This window comes from Oncorhynchus mykiss, chromosome 8 (genome assembly GCF_013265735.2).
Source record: "Oncorhynchus mykiss isolate Arlee chromosome 8, USDA_OmykA_1.1, whole genome shotgun sequence".
Taxonomy (NCBI): domain Eukaryota; kingdom Metazoa; phylum Chordata; class Actinopteri; order Salmoniformes; family Salmonidae; genus Oncorhynchus; species Oncorhynchus mykiss.
In genome coordinates this window covers 77209235-77225148 of record NC_048572.1, presented here as the reverse complement: position 1 = coordinate 77225148, position 15914 = coordinate 77209235, and the positions used below count along the sequence as shown (strand labels likewise).

The 15914-nt window shown below is 45.0% G+C and overlaps 2 protein-coding genes across 6 annotated transcripts in view; one reads left to right on the top strand and one right to left on the bottom strand.

Moving 5' to 3' along the window:
- Positions 1-142: 142 nt before the first annotated feature.
- Positions 143-13960, top strand: LOC110530667. 4 transcript variants are annotated; one of them, XM_036986319.1, is made up of 9 exons: positions 143-443; positions 756-891; positions 1069-1417; positions 1509-1737; positions 1880-1953; positions 2071-2234; positions 2379-2530; positions 11063-11154; positions 11312-13960. In XM_036986319.1, exons 1-9 carry the CDS (start codon positions 368-370, stop codon positions 11543-11545), a joined length of 1506 nt encoding a protein of 501 aa, XP_036842214.1. In that variant the 5' UTR covers positions 143-367; the 3' UTR covers positions 11546-13960. The 4 variants fall into 4 exon arrangements, with proteins under 4 accessions (XP_036842214.1, XP_036842215.1, XP_021469567.2 ...); XM_036986320.1 differs by having other exon boundaries at positions 1354-1417; positions 1880-2234; XM_021613892.2 differs by having other exon boundaries at positions 1880-2234.
- A 374-nt stretch (positions 13961-14334) lies between these two features.
- The window catches only part of LOC110530663 (serine/threonine-protein kinase tousled-like 1-B), a 28951-nt gene continuing 27371 nt past the window's right edge, over positions 14335-15914 (bottom strand). For both annotated transcript variants that reach the window (XM_021613888.2, XM_021613889.2), the window contains 3 exons: positions 15723-15834; positions 14878-14985; positions 14335-14732 (listed from right to left, as the gene is read on the bottom strand). In XM_021613888.2, coding sequence (XP_021469563.1) covers positions 14583-14732; positions 14878-14985; positions 15723-15834 — 370 coding nt within the window. In that variant the 3' untranslated portion in view covers positions 14335-14582. The remainder of the gene's footprint in view (positions 14733-14877; positions 14986-15722; positions 15835-15914) is intronic.

Genomic DNA, 15914 nt, shown 5'->3' with positions numbered 1-15914 from the left:
TCTTATTTGTGCGTGTTTTTCTATTTCAAAATATGCACTTTCGTTGCTTTCAAAAATGTATAAATTGTCTATAGATTAGCCTACTTGTTTTAAGCTTTTACCTTGCATATTTCATTATCCTGCTTAAAATGACCAGACAGAGCAAGCGTATTACAATAATTATAGCCTAAAACCCTCACCAAGAAAGCATGACGCTATCTGTACTATTGTGAGCCAACCTACCGCCACCAACCTGCGTTTCATTGGGTGTTACGCACCCCAAGTGGAGTTACGTCGTCTAGGGTTAGTGAAAAAACGCAACACATGGCTTACAGTAGAGTAGTACAATAACAAATCAATAGACATTTGTTATTTAGAGAACTGGGATATGAGTGGTCGCGAGCGCAGTAGAAACCGAACCTGGTCGTTGGATTCGGACCTTGACTCGCGTGCGTCCCAGACAGGTATGGAAACAATGATTTGGAGCTCACTCAGTCGTGGTGGGACTTGCACGGGTACCTAGGCTACAGCTTTGGAAGTTATGCTTTTCTTTGAATAAGAAAGCTTAGATTAAAGTTGACGTCACTAAACCATGTCAAACTGGTAAAGTAGCCTACATTCGATATAGCTTGTCATTTTTTTAATAGGGACGCCTGTGATGGGGACAATTTGTTTGCTGTGCTGCAATAACTGCTACAAAACCACTGAATAAAGGTAATAAAGTGATAGACAAATAGTTTTCTACTACTGTAGTATTTCTGCCTTCCTATACCAAGTGGGCAGTTCGTCAGGGGGTCTTGAGGAGGACAAGGAGGTCGCCTCGCAAGCTGTACTGTTCTTCATCAATGGTTCGAGGAGAGGTGCAGTGCACCTGTGCTCGAGTATAGCCGAGATACTGCGCGAGAATCAACGGTGAGAACCATAGGCTTGTTGTATCAAACAAATTCCCACTGTCACATGCCTGATTCACACCAGTTTTCAGCTGCCTCCTCCATGAGAAAGTTAACCATTTACTGTTTCGGTTGAGTTTGTCTGACCTTTGCTTAACTCTGCTGTGTGTGTGTGTGTGCGCCTCCTCTCATATCTTAGTCTGCACAGGACCGTAGAGGTCCAAAGGGCCCGAATAGAGGAGCTGATGTGCTCTCTGTCCACTGCTCCGGCTGCTCCCGTGGGTCCCTTAGATTCCAACAGATCCCAGACCAACTCCACCTCTCCCTTCTCCTGCCTCCCCTCCGTCTCTCTCGCCGCCTCCTCCCCCTACCTCCCCTCTCCCCCAGCCAGTGTCTCCCCCAGTGTGTCCTCCATATACAGCTCTGGGAGGGGCAGCCTGTGCTCTAACACCACACCCCCCTGCCTCCCCCCTCTATCCTTTAGCACCACACCCCCCTGCCTCCCTCCTCTGGTCCCCCTTCACAACCTCACCCCTCAGAGGAGACAGGTATGTATGACACACATGATCTCTCTCACAAGTCAACACTCACGTAAAGGTATACACACAAACTACCCCACCCTCTCTCTCTCTGTGTCAGACAGCAGTTCTGCCCTGTGTGAAAGAGTATGAGAAGGAGGATCCAGGAGAAAAGGAGAGGAGAGGAAAGGAAGGCAGGAGAGGAGATGAGAGGGTGAAGAAGAGAGGGGGAGAAAAGAGACAAGAAGACAACAGACTTACTCTACCCTCTGTAGAAGAAGATCTGGGATCACAACCCTTACCCATCATGCCTCACTCCTCCCATAGTGACAGCAATCCCAGAGAAAGAGGTGTAAATTGTTTTACATAATGAAGCAGTGCTTTGAATTGGAATGTCTGTTTTATTCATAGCAATTATGACCAAGGAGAATGTGAAGTTTCAGTCTGTCTTTGCTGTGTGCTCACCATGTCAGGACATTGTTTGTGTTTCAGTCAGGAGGAGGGAGAAGGGCAACCTGTCGTCTGAGCAGGGTGGACAGACATCAGACCGAAAACACACGCTGAAGGCTGGACCTCATTATCATACTTCACAATGGACACATGAGGATGTCACAGCCTTTATGATGAGCTGTTTTTGTGGTAGTTTGTTTTTTGTCATTGATATTGTTGTTGTTTGTGAGCAGAAAAGAGAGAATGTCCTAAGGAGAAGTGCCTCATGTGGACCTCTGAGGGGAGCGATGGAGGAGACAAAAGAGGAGGAGAGGTGGTGTCTGGCCCCAGACTGTCCTGACTCCTCGTCCACAGTCCAAGCAGCAGGAGGGCTGGACCCCAGGGCATTAACCACCAGGTACACTTCTATTCTTGCTTTAGTTTCTCTTCTGTGTATTACCGTATTATACTGTATTAATGACTCATTTCACAATAATTGTGATTTAAAGAACTTAACTGTGTGTGGTGCGTATGTCCGTTCGTGCATGCATGTGCATATCAGGAAGAAGCACCGCCTGTGTGTGAATGACCGTGTAGTGCTGGAGAGGAGGAGGAGAGGAGAGGAGAGGAGAAGAGGAGCTGTGAGGTTCATCGGACCACTGGAAAACACTGAGTCTACAGACATCTATATCGGAGTGGAATTGGACACAGCCAGTGAGTTTGTGTGTGTGTGTGTGCAGTGTGTGTGTTTAGGGTGTGTGTGAATATCTGGCATTCTCATCACCATGACAACTGTGACAGTAACACCAAAGATACTGGTAAATAAGGCCTGGATTCAATCAGATCGAGCATTAACCAGCATTGGTCGACATCCGCATAGCAGATGTTTTGGCGGTGTTGGAGGTGTAACTGTGGTATGAGCTGAAATATAGGTGAGCGGCTGCTCTTGTCTGTCACAAACCACCCCCTTATTATCCCTACTGCGTTCGTTCAAAACAGTGCTAGAAAGTTTAGGCTCTATCGATGTTAGAAATAATTATTCTCAAATATCAAACCATTGATGTTAGGCAACTGCATGTTTTCATGCACCCTAGACACACTGCAATTTGCATACCGCCTCAATAGATCCACAGACGATGCAATCGCCATCACACTGCACACTGCCTTTTCCCATCTGGACAAGAGGCATAACTATGGAAGAAGGTCAAGGTATCACAAAGCCCTGACCTCAATCCTATAGAAAATGTGTTGGCAGAACTGAAAGTGCGTGCGAGCAAGGAGGCCTACAAACCTGACTCAGTTACACCAGCTCTGTCAGGAGGAATGGGCCAAAATTCACCAACTTATTGTGGGAAGCTTGTGGAAGGCTACCCAAAACGTTTGACCCAAGTGAAACAATTTAAAGGCAATGCTACCAAATACTAATTGTGTGTATGTAAACGTCTGACCCACTGGGAATGTGATGAAAGAAATAAAATATGAAATAATTAATAATTTCAAATATTATTCTGACATTTCACATTATTAAAATAAAATGGTGATCCCAAATGACCTAAAACAGGGCATTTTTTCTAGGATTAAATGTCAGGAATTGTGAAAAACTGAGTTTAAATGTATTTGGCTAAGGTGTAGGTAAATCATTTTCTGGAATTTTCCAAGCTGTGTAAAGGCACAGTCAACTTAGTGTATGTAAACTTCTGACCCACTGGAATTGCGATACAGTGAATGCATCTGTCTGTAAACAATTGTTGGAAAAATGACTTGTCGTAGATGTCCTAACCGACTTGCCAAAACTATAGTTTGTTAACAAGAAATTTGAGGAGTTGTTGAAAAAGGAGTTTTAATGACTCCAACCTAAGTGTATGTAAACTTCCGACTTCAACTGTATATGCATACACACACACACTCTGACATCGCTCGTCCTATATTTCTTAATTACCTTTTATTTTTAGATTTGTGGGTATTGATGTGTATTGTTAGATACTACTGCACTGTTGGAGCTAGGAATACAAGCAATTCATTAAACCCGCAATAACATCTGCTAAATATATTTATACGACCAATAACATTTGGATGGTGTGATTTTATCCGTCAAGTTGGAGTGTTTGAACTTGTAATGAGGCTGCATGAACTTCTAATGCAGTTGTTTGGGATTTGTCAGATTATAGCCGCGTGGGGTTTGGTGGCATTCCAACGGCAGTATCCGTGATAAGGTAACGCAACGAGCCGCTTGTGGGTTTGACAGCTCTAACGCAGTTCTACCACCACACACAGCCAAAACAACGCTATGTGGATGTAAAAATTGTCAATCTGATTGAACCTAGCTCTAACCCAAGATTTATCATTGGGGTCGTTTCCAATGGGAGCAAATGAAGCATAGTGGGCAGAACAAGCAAGAAGGTGGGCAGAGCCAAGCACAAGTGAGATCTTATTGGTGCATTTTAGCAATGATTTGCATATTTCCATTAGGCTTTCCGCCTAGTGTGAGTGTGCAATAACTCAATTCACCCTAAAAAAAACTTTGGCAAAGGGTTAAGTCTATAAAACTTTGCTCTCAGTTCTTAACAGATTATCGTTTTGTAAACAGAAAACTGTATTGAGATTGTGCTCATTTTTTATCATCGATGAAACATTCAATGTCGGTCAAGTTTCATCTCCTCCCACTTCGCGCCACTGGACTTCCTCTCATCACCATATTTGGTGGTGAGTGGGGCTTCTAAACAGATGCTTCAGATGTATGCCCCTTGTGATGTGGCTCTAGCCTTTTGGGGGCCCACCACGCCGGGCAAAACAAGTCAGTTCGTCAAATGTTCTGCCCCGGTCAACTATAAGTGCTGTTATTGCGAAGTGGAAACATCTAGGAGCAACAACGGCTCAGCCGCAAAGTATTAGGCCACACAAGCTAACAGAACGGGACTGCAGAGTGCTGAAGTGTGTAAAGTGTCTGTTCTCGGCTGCAACACTCACTACCGAGTTACAAACTGCCTCTGGAAGCAACGTCAGCACAATAACTGTTTGTCAGGAGCATCCTAAAATAGGTTTCCATGGCCGAGCAGCTGCACACAAGACTGAGATCACCATGCACAATGCCAAACGTCGGCTGGAGTGGTGTAAAACTCACGCCATTGGACTCTGGAGCAGTGGAAATGCGTTCTCTGGAGTGATCAATCACGCTTCACCATCTGGCTGTCCGACGGACAAATCTGGGTTTGGCGGATGCCAGGAGAACACTACCTGCCCCAATGCATAATGAATGGCACTGGAGGAGATGGCTACCGTTTTACGGTCCCCTAACCAATTGTGCTAATGTGTTTCTTTTGGGGCCGAAAAGAGCTTCTAGATATCAGGCCAGCGATTATTCACCCCGTACTGGAGGAATACGTTTTCTTTAACAAGTCGGACACAAGGATTTACTTAAGACGCCTGACAAGGCCCTAATCCCCATCATTCGCAAGAGAAAGAGACAGAGATATTGGGGACGGAGGTCTGGGTGTCTTGTAAGGGTACGACAGCCAGTGGGTAATCTCCCTTTACCATCAGTCCTATTAGCCAACGTAAAATCAATCGATAATAAAATAGACAAACCACGGTCACGTATATCCTACCAACGGGACATTAATAACTGGAATATCTTATGTTTCACCGAGTTGTGGCTGAACAACGACATGAATAACATACAGCTGGTGGGTTTTACGCTTTTTCAGCAGGATAGAACAGCGACCACTGGTAAGACAAGGGGTGGTGGTCTATGTATATTTGTAAACAGCTGGTGCACAAAATCTAAGGAAGTCTCAAGGTTTTTCTCACCTGAGGTAGAGTATCTCATGAAAAGCTGTAAACGACACTATTTACCAAGAGTTTATCTATATTCTTCGTAGCTATTTACTACCACAACCCGATGCTTGCACTAAGACCGCACTCAATGAGGGAAACCGGTTTACCTAATTTCGACCGGCTTGTTAAATGTTCAACCAGAAGGAAACAACTCTAGACCACCTTTACTCCACACACAGAGATGCTTACAAAAATCTCCCTCGCCCTCTATTTGGCAAATCTGACCATAAGTCTATCCTCCTGATTCCTGCTTACAAGCAAAAATTAAAGCAGGAAGCACCAGTGACTCGGTCAATAAAAAAAGTGGTCAGATGAGGCAGATGCTAAGCTACCGGACTGTTTTGCTAGCACAGACTGGAATAAGTTCTGGGATTCTTCCAATGGCATTGAGGAGTACACATCAGTCACTAGCTTCATTAATAACAGCATTGATGACGTCGTCCCCACAGTGACCATACGTACATAACCCAATCAGAAGCCATGGATTACAGGCAACATCCGCACTGAGCTAAAGGGTAGAGCTGCTGCTTTCATGGAGCGTGACTCCAACCCGGAAGCTTGTAAGATATTCCGCGATGCCCTCTGACAAACCATCAAATGGGCAAAACGTCAATACAGGACTAAGACTGAATCGTACTACACTGGCTCCGATGATCGTCGGATGTGGCAGGGCTTGCAAACTACAACAGACTACAAATAGAAGCACAGCCGCAAGCTGCCCAGTAACACGAGTCTACCAGATGAGCTAAATTACTTCTGTGTACGCTTTGAGGCAAGCAACACTGAAACATGCATGAGAGCATCAGCTGTTCCTGACGACTGTGATCACGCTCTCCACAGCCGATGTAAGACCTTTAAACAGGTCAACATTCACAAGGCCGCAGGGCCAGATGGATAACCAGCATGCGTTGACCAACTGGCAAGTGTCTTCTCTGACATTTTCAACCTGTCCCTGACTGAGTCTGTAATACCAACATGTTTCAAGCAGACCACCATAGTCCCTGTGCCCAAGAACACTAAGGTAACCTGCCTAAATGACTACCGACTCGTAGCACTCACGTCTGTAGCCATGAAGTGCTTTGAAAAGTTGGTCATGGCTCACATCAACACCATTATCCCAGAAACCCTAGACCCACCCAATTTGCATACCAACTCAACAGATCCACAGATGATGCAATCTCTATTGCACTCAACACTGCCCTTTCCCACCTGGACAAAACAAACACCTATGTGAGAATGCTATTCATTGACTACAGCGCAACGTTTAACACCATCGTGCCCTCAAACCTCATCACTAAGCTAAGGACTAAACACTTCCCTCTGCAACTGGATCCTGGACTTCCTGATGGACCGCCCCCAGGTGGTAAGGGTAGGTAACAACACATCTGCCACACTGATCCTCAACACGGGGGCCCCTCGGGTGTGTGCTCAGTCCCCTCCTGCACTCATGATTGCATGGCCAGGCACGACCCCAGCACTCATCAAGTTTCCCGATGACACAACAGTGGTAGGCCTGATCACCGACAACAATGAGACAGCCTATAGGGAGGGAGGAGGTCAGAGACCTGGCCGTGTGGTGCAAGGACAACAACCTCTCCCTCAACGTGATCAAGACAAAGGAGATGACTGTGGACTACAGGAAAAGGAGGACTGAGCACGGCCCCATTCTCATCGACGGGGCTGCAGTGGAGCAGGTTGAGAGCTTCAAGTTCCTTGGTGTCCACATCACCAACAAACTATCATTGTCCAAACACACCAAGACAGTCATAAAGAGGGCACGACAAAACCTATTCCCCCTCAGGAGACCGAAAAGATCTGGCATGGGTCCTCAGATCCTCCTCAAAAGGTTCTACAGCTGCACCATCGAGAGCATGACTGGTGATGACTGGTTGCATCACTGCCTGGTATGGCAACTGCTCGGCCTCCGACCGCAAGGGACTACAGACTGTAGTGCGTACGGCCCAGTACATCACTGGGGCCAAGCTTCTTGCCATCCAAGATCTCTATGCCAGGCGGTATCAGAGGAATGTCATAAAATTGTCAGACTCCAGCCACCCTAGTCACAGACTACTACCCAGACTATTTGCATTGCCCCTCCCCCCATTCTTACACTGCTGCTACTCTGTTTATTATCTATGTATAGTCACTAACTCTACCTACATATTACCTCAATTACCTCGACTAACTGGTGCCCCGGCACATTGACTCTGTACCGGTACCCACTGTATATAACCTCCACATTGACTCTGTTCCCCGGTACCCCCTGTATATAGCCTCCACATTGACTCTGTTCCCCGGTACCCCCTGTATATAGCCTCCACATTGACTCTGTTCCCTGGTACCCCCTGTATATAGCCTCCACATTAACTCTGTTCCCCGGTACCCCCTGTATATAGCCTCCACATTGACTCTGTTCCCTGGTACCCCCTGTATATAGCCTCCACATTGACTCTGTTCCCTGGTACACCCCGTATATAGCCTCCACATTAACTCTGTTCCCTGGTACCCCCTGTATATAGTCTCCACATTGACTCTGTCCTGGTACCCCCTGTATATAGTCTCCACATTAACTCTGTTCCCTGGTACACCCTGTATATAGCCTCCACATTGACTCTGTCCCCTGGTACCCCCTGTATATAGCCTCCACATTAACTCTGTTCCCTGGTACCCCCTGTATATAGCCTCCACATTGACTCTGTTCCCTGGTACCCCCTGTATATAGCCTCCACATTAACTCTGTACCAGTACCCCCTGTATATAACCTCCACATTGACTCTGTTCCCTGGTACCCCCTGTACAGTGCCTTGCGAAAGTATTCGGCCCCCTTGAATCAAAAACTGAAAAATTGGGCGTGCAAAATTATTCAGCCCCTTTACTTTCAGTGCAGCAAACTCTCTCCAGAAGTTCAGTGAGGATCTCTGAATGATACAATATTGACCTAAATGACTAATGATGATAAATACAATCCACCTGTGTGTAATCAAGTCTCCGTATAAATGCACCTGCACTGTGATAGTCTCAGAGGTCCGTCAAAAGCGCAGAGAGCATCATGAAGAACAAGGAACACACCAGGCAGGTCCGAGATACTGTTGTGAAGAAGTTTAAAGCCGGATTTGGATACAAAAAGATTTCCCAAGCTTTAAACATCCCAAGGAGCACTGTGCAAGCGATAATATTGAAATGGAAGGAGTATCAGACCACTGCAAATCTACCAAGACCTGGCCGTCCCTCTAAACTTTCAGCTCATACAAGGAGAAGACTGATCAGAGATGCAGCCAAGAGGCCCATGATCACTCTGGATGAACTGCAGAGATCTACAGCTGAGGTGCGTGACTCTGTCTATAGGACAACAATCAGTTGTATATTGCACAAATCTGGCCTTTATGGAAGAGTGGCAAGAAAGCCATTTCTTAAAGATATCCATAAAAAGTGTTGTTTAAAGTTTGCCACAAGCCACCTGGGAGACACACCAAACATGTGGAAGAAGGTGCTCTGGTCAGATGAAACCAAAATTGAACTTTTTGTATGTTTGGTGTAAAAGCAACACAGCTGAACACACCATCCCCACTGTCAAACATGGTGGTGGCAGCATCATGGTTTGGGCCTGCTTTTCTTCAGCAGGGACAGGGAAGATGGTTAAAATTGATGGGAAGATGGATGGAGCCAAATACAGGACCATTCTGGAAGAAAACCTGATGGAGTCTGCCTGATGGAGACTGGGACGGAGATTTGTCCTCCAACAAGACAATGATCCAAAACATAAAGCCAAATCTACAATGGAATGGTTCAAAAATAAACATATCCAGGTGTTAGAATGGCCAAGTCAAAGTCCAGACCTGAATCCAATCGAGAATCTGTGGAAAGAACTGAAAACTGCTGTTCACAAATGCTCTCCATCCAACCTCACTGAGCTCGAGCTGTTTTGCAAGGAGGAATGGGAAAACATTTCAGTCTCTCGATGTGCAAAACTGATAGAGACATACCCCAAGCGACTTACAGCTGTAATCGCAGCAAAAGGTGGCGCTACAAAGTATTAACTTAAGGGGGCTGAATAATTTTGCACGCCCAATTTTTCAGTTTTTGATTTGTTAAAAAAGTTTGAAATATCCAATAAATGTCGTTCCACTTCATGATTGTGTCCCACTTGTTGTTGATTCTTCACAAAAAAATAGTTTTATATCTTTATGTTTGAAGCCTGAAATGTGGCAAAAGGTCGCAAAGTTCAAGGGGGCCGAATACTTTCGCAAGGCACTGTATATAGCCTCCACATTGACTCTGTTCCCCGGTAACCCCTGTATATAGCCTCCACATTGACTCTGTTCCCTGGTACCCCCTGCATAAAGCCTCACTATTGTTTTACTGCTGCTGTTTAATTATTTGATACTTTTATTTTCTACTTAACACTTATTTTCTTAAAGCTGCATTGTTAGTTAAGGGCTTGTAAGTAAGCATTTCACTATAAGGTCTACGTACTCGGCGCATGTAACAAATAAATAAAATAAATAAAAAAACTGGTGGAGTAATAATGGTCTGGGGGCTGTTTTTCGTGGTTCGGACTAGTTCCCTTAGTTGCAGTGAAGGGAAATCTTAACGCTACAGCATGCAATAACATTCTAGATGATTCTGTGGCAACAGTTCGGGAAGGCCCTTTCCTGTTTCAGCATGACAATGCCCACGTGCACAAAGTGAGGTCCATACAGAAATGGTTTGTAGATCGGTGTGGAAGAACTTAACTGGACTGCACAGAGCCCTGACCTCAACCCCATCGAACAGCTTTGGGATTAATTAGAACCCCGACTGCAAGCCAGACCTAATCGCCCAACCTCACTAATGCTCTTGTGACTGAATGGAAGCAAGTCCCCGCAGAAATGTTCCAACATCTAGTGGAAAACCTTCCCAGAAGAGTGGAGGCTGTTATAGCAACAAAGGTGGGACCAACTCCATATTAATGCCCATTATTTTGGAATGAGATGTTCGATGAGCAGGTGTCCACATGCTTTTGGTCATGAAGTGTATCAGAGTGAGAGTGACTAACAAATTCAATGGGGGTCCTTTGGAGTTCAGGGCCCCTGGGCACATGCCCTGCATGCCTGGTCGGTATTCGGCTATGATTACAAGTTTAGATAGCTGGCTAGATTCATTTACCAATCTAAAAATTGTCAGCTGACATGGCGACTGACATAAGAAAAATATTTCTGATGCACAAACACACATTGAACTTGCACATTGTGTGTTCTACTATTTTAACTCTCAACAGTATGTTGAGACCTCGACTGAGCTTCTAATTTTTAAAATAATACTTATACATTTATTACTTTGGGGGCCCCCTAGCTGCCCGGGGCCCTAAGTGACCGCTTATGTTGCTTATTCCTGGAGCCAGCCCTGGTAACACCTCTTCCTATTCAACTTTAGGTGGAGAAAATGAAGGCAGTCTCCATGGTAACAGGTACTTCAGGTGTAAGCCCAACCATGGAACATTCACCACCATCACAGGGATCAGAAAGGTGAGCGTTCACCACACACACAATATGTAGAAAGGCTGGTAGTTAATTAGTTGATTAATTAATGACTAAACTACTAGCAGGCCTACATTAATAGTAATAATGTAACTGTCACTACAGTAATAGTGATATTATGTAATATCATTTCTCCCCACCACAGCTCTCTCGATCATCCCACTCCAAGTCTAGAAGCTCCAAACCTCCAGAGGAGGGTGACTCTAGTGACTCTGGGCCGGGGAGCTCTGCAGTGGCAATAGGGAGGAGCAGCCAGAGCGTTGGGAGCAGGAACGGGCTCAGAAGGACCTGGAACCAGATGGACATTAGAGCTCAGGTCCATTCAGAGCCAGGAGGACCCAGAGACAAGACTACCGTGGAGAACCCTGGACTGGACTGACATTACACCATCACTTACCCCTGGACTGGCCTGACACTCCTCTCCTAATCCCTCAATCCACAGCCTTACATTTTCCCCTTTCTCTCCTGACGAGTGTTTACTCACTAGACAACATGCTGAAGAAGCCTTCTTCAATCATCCAGCATGTAACTATAGAGAGGACTTGTTTTAGTATGGGCAGCACCATTGAGGACTTCAACTGGGTGGGACCTCTGATGGGTTAAGGAAGGATCACATAATTCCATCCAGGTCATCAGGAGGGATCAGCCAATGAATTAAACTAGTGAGGAAACATTCCTTAACTCCAGGTGGCAGTAAATCTCCAACCTTGGCTTTTTACCTGTTCAAACAACACACTCTAGGTGGCAGTATGCACCCTTTTTGCCATCTCGTAGATGAAAGTTGACTAGTTCAAAATGGAGATGCTCACAGACGCCATAATGGAACGATGCGAAGTTATCCAAGTCTATGGTTGTAACTGACCTCCCAGCCTTTTGACAAATGGCATCTGTCTGCCATGCTTTCATCAGGTGTGACTGACCACTACGGCATCTGACCGATCCAAGTCTTGGATCAGGAAAAACTTTTCTAGATAAACGTGTGTTGTCTGTGGGAGACATTATGCGCACAAACCAAAGGCGGTGACCTTGGTAGGGCAATCTTTATTGCATATGAATGACAGGACCTGACATTGCCTCCCATTCATTCTCGTATCTGTATGTATCAGACAGTGGTGAAACCAGTTTACATGGTGTTCAACTGCTGTGGCTCCTGTTTATGGTCTGTTTAACGCTCCAGTCTTCCAATATAAACACTTACATTCAGTACACTACCAATATGCTGTAATAACTCCTTATGACACCTGTTATGTCAGTGTTACGCAGGCCTTATGACAGACTTCAAGTAAAGTGTTAGTGAAGAGAGCCTTCATCAAACTGCGCTTTTCCTTCATATAGAACAGTTTTATACAACTTTATATATATGACACATGGTTTCCAGACTACTAATAAACATTGCTGTGGTAAAACAGTTTGACGTTATTGGAACTCCTGGCATACAGAAGCATTATTCTTCTCACCACAGTGGAGTGTACACTTCAAAGGGCCACTAAAGAGTAGGCTATACACTTCAGGGCCCTAGAGTGTTCCTGTTCGCACGGGTCTGCACTATCTGTACCTGAGGTAGCTCATACAGATAGATCTTAACTAAAAGCCACATCTACATAGCAGCAAAATAAAAAAAAATCCTTTTGTAGCACAAATGAACAAGGAGACATGAGAAACCAAGTGGGACTTGCTAAAGCTTTGCATGTGCTCAACGTTTCACCTGTTATTTCCCATCTACAATATAAAACGTGAAGGTAGAATAGACAATAAAACAGAGTAAGGGAAGGGTACAATTTCAAAGCAAAGTGGGAAATAAGAGAATTATGTTTCTAGGCGTTTTGTCTTTTATTCATTTGAGAACAGGTGCAGACGGGGCACTGCCTAGTGAGAGTTCAGTACATTGAGTGTGTTTGACCCCCTGTACAGACTGAGATTGCAGATATGTCACTCCTACACATGAAATGTACATTGAATTTCCTCCAGATGATTTGAGTATTGAAACCTTAATCTTTACAATAAAGCTGATCCTTATATGGTTTCATTGTGTTCTGCTAAACAGACATCATTGCCTGAACAGGCCTAACACTCAGCACATTGTAGAGGGAAGGATCCACGGAGGACCTAAACTGCCTAAAACCAACTTCTTTCACACAGCCAGATTATATTAATCCAGGAGTAGATTTCATTCTTGATTCAAGATCTAAAAACGTGACTTTATGAACATATTAAATATGAGCTTCTGTCCGACAGTCTGGGACTGAAGCTTAGCCTTAGTCCAGGACTATTTCAAGAAGTCATGTCCATGAAACCAAATCATCTTGATTATAAGTGCAATTTAGTCCAAGGTTTACTGTGAGTCTGGCAAACCAACTGATCTATTCTGGGGATTCAAGCCACATCCCAAATCGACCTCTAGCACCAACATACTGGTGTAGATCTGAACTGACTGCAGAGGTCTAAGCAATATGGAGAACATTCCACTTGGCCTATCCAGGCACAAGGTGGAGATAGTTTAATGCCTATCCAATCCCTTCAGATCTACAGGAAGTGCCTTCTATAGTAGAAGCTAGTGGACTATTTAGGAATGGACTTCTGATGGGGATTCCAATAAACAACTAACCGTGTTGCTTTTTGTTTACCTCTCCACCAATAAGAGCCCAGTTCAACATTAGCAAGGGGTGTGGCCTAGCCCCACTTAAGTCCCCATGGCAACTGACACAGCATGTCCAATGGCATGCACAAGGGGTAGAGTCTCTCTCTCTCTCTCTCTCTCTCTCTCTCTCTCTCTCTCTCTCTCTCTCTCTCTCTCTCTCTCTCTCTCTCTCTCTCTCTCTCTCTCTCTCTCTCTCTCTCTCTCTCTCTCTCTCTCTCTCTCTCTCTCTCTCTCTCTCTCTCTCTCTCTCTCTCTCTCTCTCTCTCTCTCTCTCTCTCTCTCTCTCTCTCTCTCTCTCTCTCTCTCTCTCTCTCTCTCTCTCTCTCTCTCTCTCTCTCTCTCTCTCTCTCTCTCTCTCTCTCTCTCTCTCTCTCTCTCTCTCTCTCTCTCTCTCTCTCTCTCTCTCTCTCTCTCTCTCTCTCTCTCTCTCTCTCTCTCTCTCTCTCTCTCTCTCTCTCTCTCTCTCTCTCTCTCTCTCTCTCTCTCTCTCTCTCTCTCTCTCTCTCTCTCTCTCTCTCTCTCTCTCTCTCGCAGGTACACCTTCAGGATCAGAACACAGTGCAAAGCTACTTGGAAACATTAGCACTGTCTCCACCTCCACTCTGTCTTTCTCTTTCCCCATCTCACGTGTCATCCATTCTATTCAGCCAAACAAATTCACGTCCCTTTCACTGCGGCTGGGGGATTCTGAATACCCAACACCACTCCATTTCCCATATTAGGATCAGTTCTGCTATAGGATTGACCGTTGGGCCTGTCAGTCATGTCCATCAGCCATTCAGTAGGAGGAGATTGAGGAGGAGGCGGGCTGAAGGGAGCCTGAGGAGTTGGTGCGTCTCATGTGAGGGAGGAGGTACGTGTCAGTGCCCAGCTGGTGAACGTCGAAACGAGCCTCCTTACGGTAGGCCAGACAGCGCCGGATAAACGCCTGACAGGGAGAGATAGAGAAGGAAGATGGAGCGAGAGATGTTAGTTAATCTATAGAATATGGATCAGCTTCGCATGCTTTGTCTGTCCTAGTCACATTCAGACATGTCCTGACGAGTGTACAATTCAGAGTAAGTATGAGTCACCTTGGCCTCTGTGCTGGCCTGGGGCTTGGCAGGGAACTGGACCTCGGTGGCTTTGAGGATGGTGTTCTCCTGAAGGATGTCCTGCTGAGACTGGTTATGGCCAAATGGCTGCATGAACACACACACAGTTAAAACAAAACTGAGGTATAACTGACTGGGCCTAAATTTAACCTTTTGGTCTACCAACCACTGTGGTAAATTATTTTACAAGAAATTACAGATGCTTATGCTTTGCAATTTTTCTAAAACAATAAATGCATTACTAATAAGAAGTAATGTGGTATATTGTTTAATTTCATTTTTTGTGACCTGAGTCTTTTAACCGAAATGTCACAGATGACAGATGTGTCACAGATGACAAATATGTTCACCTGCCCCTTTAAGGGCGGGGGGGTTACCGTGGTAACCTCCAGTCATGTTTGTTCCTGTGAGATTGAGTCTGACTAGTTAGTAGAAGCATTGTCTTCTCTCCCTAGCAGTAGAAACTCAAACATAGAAAACAACCTCGCTTGTGAACAAAACAATGGAAATAGCCAAGAAACATAAGGACAAAGTCTCAGTAGATTTTTGCTTTAAGTAAATTAGACCAACTTTTACTTTGAAAACAACTACTGCAGTATTTGACTATACATTATCATAATTAAAGTTTTTTTATTCACAAATGCGAGTGAAATGCTCAAACTGTGAAGCCCTGACCACCCGCCAACGTGGCTGGTAAAATAGACATCTTACCCGCCAATGCCAAAATCTACCTGCATTTGGCAGGTGTTCATTTTAGGCCCTGATCACTGAGAAAAATAAAATGAGTACACTTCAGAGGTACCCTATTGAGTGTGAGTGCTTACCTTCCGTCCATAGAGGCACTGGAAGAAGATGACCCCGACCGACCAGACGTCCACTTTGTTAGAGATCTTAGGAGGCTCCTTGCCTACTACAAAACACTCTGGGGGAAGGTACCTGGACAAGAGGAAAACATGAAGAAAGCAATATACAATAGAAAAAAACCTAATATAACTATTTGTGTGTCATGTGTTGTG

What these genes read in the sequence shown, in the direction of transcription:
- LOC110530667 (XM_021613892.2), top strand. Translation starts at nt 368, where the DNA reads ATGAGTGGTCGCGAGCGCAGTAGAAACCGAACCTGGTCGTTGGATTCG. An exon ending in ATACTGCGCGAGAATCAACG is followed by an intron (nt 892 to 1,068) that starts GTGAGAACCATA and finishes CTCATATCTTAG; the next exon opens with TCTGCACAGGACCGTAGAGG. An exon ending in CCATCACAGGGATCAGAAAG is followed by an intron (nt 11,155 to 11,311) that starts GTGAGCGTTCAC and finishes TCCCCACCACAG; the next exon opens with CTCTCTCGATCATCCCACTC.